Source organism: Oncorhynchus clarkii, chromosome 10, assembly GCF_045791955.1.
Source record: "Oncorhynchus clarkii lewisi isolate Uvic-CL-2024 chromosome 10, UVic_Ocla_1.0, whole genome shotgun sequence".
Lineage (NCBI taxonomy): Eukaryota > Metazoa > Chordata > Actinopteri > Salmoniformes > Salmonidae > Oncorhynchus > Oncorhynchus clarkii.
In genome coordinates this window covers 58,446,553-58,450,062 of record NC_092156.1, presented here as the reverse complement: position 1 = coordinate 58,450,062, position 3,510 = coordinate 58,446,553, and the positions used below count along the sequence as shown (strand labels likewise).

Genomic DNA, 3,510 nt, shown 5'->3' with positions numbered 1-3,510 from the left:
AAGCCGAATATATTGTTAAAAGTATCCTTGTCCGAGAGAGATTTACACGGTTATCAAAACGTCACGCTAGGGTAAAGCCTACACAAAACACAGCCCTGATTTGAAGTGTTTCTAAAATTCCCTATGTGAAAAATGAATGATGGAAAACGATTAGAACCATTTCACTGTTTGATCGTTAGGTTTCATGGGTATTATAGACTTACACCGTGGGGCTCTATCCGGTTCTTGGTTCACACTCACCATATCACCTATTGCAGCTCAGAACTCCATCCAGCTGGTGGCGCTATTTTCCTTTTCTGGACTCGGCACCCACTGAAAGAATAAAAGAAGAAGAAAACACGGAAATCGATTTGGAAGCGAGTTTGTTTTGATATCGATCAGTCATTGTGTCGACCAAGGAAGACACGAAACTTAATACCGAATTCGCAGTCTTCTGAAAATGGCTAAACTCCAGTCTTTGAGTGTATTTGTTAATGAACGTTTAACAGTGGCTGCTGTGGAGATTTTTGACGTTGTAGAGAAAGTGGTAGCCAAGTACCAGGAGGAAATTTCCCGATCTAAAGAGGAGAATGACCAGCTACGGAGACTTCTGCGGATCACAACAGAGATAAAAGAGGAAGAAACCCCTGAGCAGCAGCACTGTGAGCAGGAGTGGAGCCCCAGTTTGAGTCAGGAGAAACCAGCGCTCACACAGATTAAAGAGGAACAGGAGGAAATCTGGACCAGTCAGGAGGTAGGACAGCTTCAAGGCCTGGAGACGGACACCATAGAGTTCATATTCACTCCTCCTTGTGTGAAAAGTGAATGTGATCTTCCCCAGACCGTGGAGGACAGGGGTAGTGACTTTAAACTGTTGGATCACGACCCTTTTGGCACTGTGGCTCACATAAAGGGTCTTGACAGTTCGTGTAACCCTCTAGATAATGAAGGAAATACCTCCAGCCACAGCTCGGCCATAAGCAGCGACCCATTAGGACTTGACAGCAGCCCACCATTGAGGAAACATACAAAAAGCAGCACCACGTCTAAAAAACCTCATTGCTGCCTTGACTGTGGCAAATGCTTCACTCAGGTTGGCCGACTGAAGATGCACTCGAGGATTCATTCAGAGGCGAAACCATTTAGCTGTGGAGACTGTGGGAACCGATTTCAGCTGAAGGGAGAACTAACCAAACATATAGTGATTCACACGGGAGAGAAACCATTTAACTGTGGTGACTGTGGAAAAAGTTTCAATCGCAAGCTTACTCTTAACAGGCATATACTGCTTGTCCACAAAGAAGGAACACAGTGCGAAAATGGAAAGACGAAAGGGGAGAAACCATTTTGTTGTGGTGACTGCGGGAAAAGTTTTACTCGCAGGCAGACCCTGAACAGACATAAAATGATTCACACAGGTGAAAAACCATTTCATTGTGGGTACTGTGGGAAAGGCTTCAATCGCAAGGAGACCCTCATTGACCATATCCAGAATCATACAGGAGAAAAACCATTTAGCTGTGGTGACTGTGGGAAAAGCTTCAACAGGAAAAGGAACCTAACTTCTCATTTACTGACTCACACGGAAGAGAAACCATTTACCTGTGGTGACTGTGGGAAAAGCTTCAAGCAAAAGAGTGACTTAACCAAACATATAATGATTCACATGGAAGAGAAACCATTTAAATGTGGAGAATGTGGAAAAAGCTTCAATTACAAGGTTAACCTCAACAGGCATATGCTGTTCATCCACAAAGAAAGAAAACAGGAAGATAGTGGAAAGAAGAAAGACAATTAAAACACCAAGATCTTCTGTCAGGAGATGAGAATAAGAAGCAGGATATGGACAAGACTGTTAAGAAAACAAAGCAGCTCTGGGTCATTCATCTTGTAGGTTTCAAATACATTGATATGTGATTCCATTTAATTTTGTAAAATGTTCTATGTAAATCATGTCTGCTTTTATTTGAATAATGATGAAACAGTACAGTACAGGCTGTTGTTCAAAGTATGGTGTGGATGTTTTCACGTTAGAAACAGGAGTTTCCCGGTCTCTTAAGGTGATTGAGAGAATGGTGAGACTGATGTTATTGATACGTTCAACATTTTGTACAACTTTTTTTTTTAACTACTAATGAACTAATAAAGCATTTTATTATGAACATGTATAATAGTGCTCCAATAAAACAAAAATGTGCACTCCCTGTGGGTCCCCCAGGAATGACTTTAGGACCACTGTTCTATTATGTTCTCGAGTCTAGATTTAAAGGCCCAATGTAGCCGTTTTGATCTCAATATCAAATCATTTCTGCGTAACAATTAAGTACCTTACTCTTGTTGTTTTCATTTAAAATGGTCAAAGATTAACAAAAATAGCTTAGCAAAGACCAATTTCTCAGGCAATAATTTTTGCTAAGACTGTGTGGGAGTGATCTGAGTGGGGAGGGGAAAACTGAAAACAAACTGTTAGCAGAAAGGTTTAGAAATATCTTTCTTATTGGTCTATTAACTAGTGATGTCACCAGGCAGGCCAAGACTTCATCCCACCAGCACAGGCTGAAATTTCAGCTGATGTTTTCAAACAGCTTTTATACTAAAAGGGCAATATCACTATTTTTATTTATTATTCGAACCTCATAGTGTGGCGATATATACAACACAGACAAATCACAGTTTTGACCGCACTAGGCCTTTAATAACAATGATGGAAACTCGAGACCTCGGAGTCTAGAGATGGAATCTGCAAGCAATCCACGGTATCTCTATTCACTTGAAATAACCACAAGACGTATCACTGTTAATTTGTCGCCTCATGGTGCTGTGAAGTAGCATTATCTCTGCAGCTGAGGGCTGTATGGAGTAGGATTAAATTATCCCCAGACGCTGATCTAACATATATATTTTTTAAGAGCATAAACCATTACAGACAAATGACAGCTGCTTCCCTCCCACTCCCATCAGAACACTTGTACTCCATTAACTTTGCCATTAGTAGCCAATCCTGAATTCACAAACACACACAACTGTTGCAGGTGAAATGGTTGGGGAAAGACCATTTTTTTTTAAACTGTGGCAGGAAGTGAAAGATCTGAAAACAAAACCCTTTATCTAAATTTCTCACAACGTTAAACATTTTTAAGAAGAAAAAAATAAGTTCAAGATTTTGAATTTGACCATCAGATATTAGGCTCAAAAGAAATTAAGTGTACCAAAGCCTGTTTTTATGACCTTGGCCTGGGGAGAAAGTACTAACATGATTTAATAACATTGGGAACAGGATTTTATGTAAATAAATGCTTAAGTTTGTGTATTAGAGGACCATGAACCTGTGGTTACCCTTCTACTAAAGCTCAATTAAAAATAACCTTGACACAGACACAATCTTTATATGATCCTTTTATTGCGAACGTTTCCTGATGGAAAAATATAAGAAATAAGACATATGATAAGAAATAGAGCGTCATCAACAAAGTGCAAAGGTACATAAATACAAATAATACATTGATGAATCCATCAATAAATACATAAACA

General features: G+C 39.7%; 1 protein-coding gene across 1 annotated transcript; it reads left to right on the top strand.

The window, feature by feature from the left end:
* Positions 1-353: 353 nt before the first annotated feature.
* Positions 354-3,236, top strand: LOC139418844 (gastrula zinc finger protein XlCGF57.1-like). Its single transcript, XM_071168593.1, has one exon. The coding sequence runs from the start codon at positions 440-442 to the stop codon at positions 1,775-1,777; it is 1,338 nt and encodes a 445-aa protein (XP_071024694.1). The 5' UTR covers positions 354-439; the 3' UTR covers positions 1,778-3,236.
* Positions 3,237-3,510: the final 274 nt, after the last annotated feature.

What these genes read in the sequence shown, in the direction of transcription:
- LOC139418844 (XM_071168593.1), top strand. Translation starts at nt 440, where the DNA reads ATGGCTAAACTCCAGTCTTTGAGTGTATTTGTTAATGAACGTTTAACA.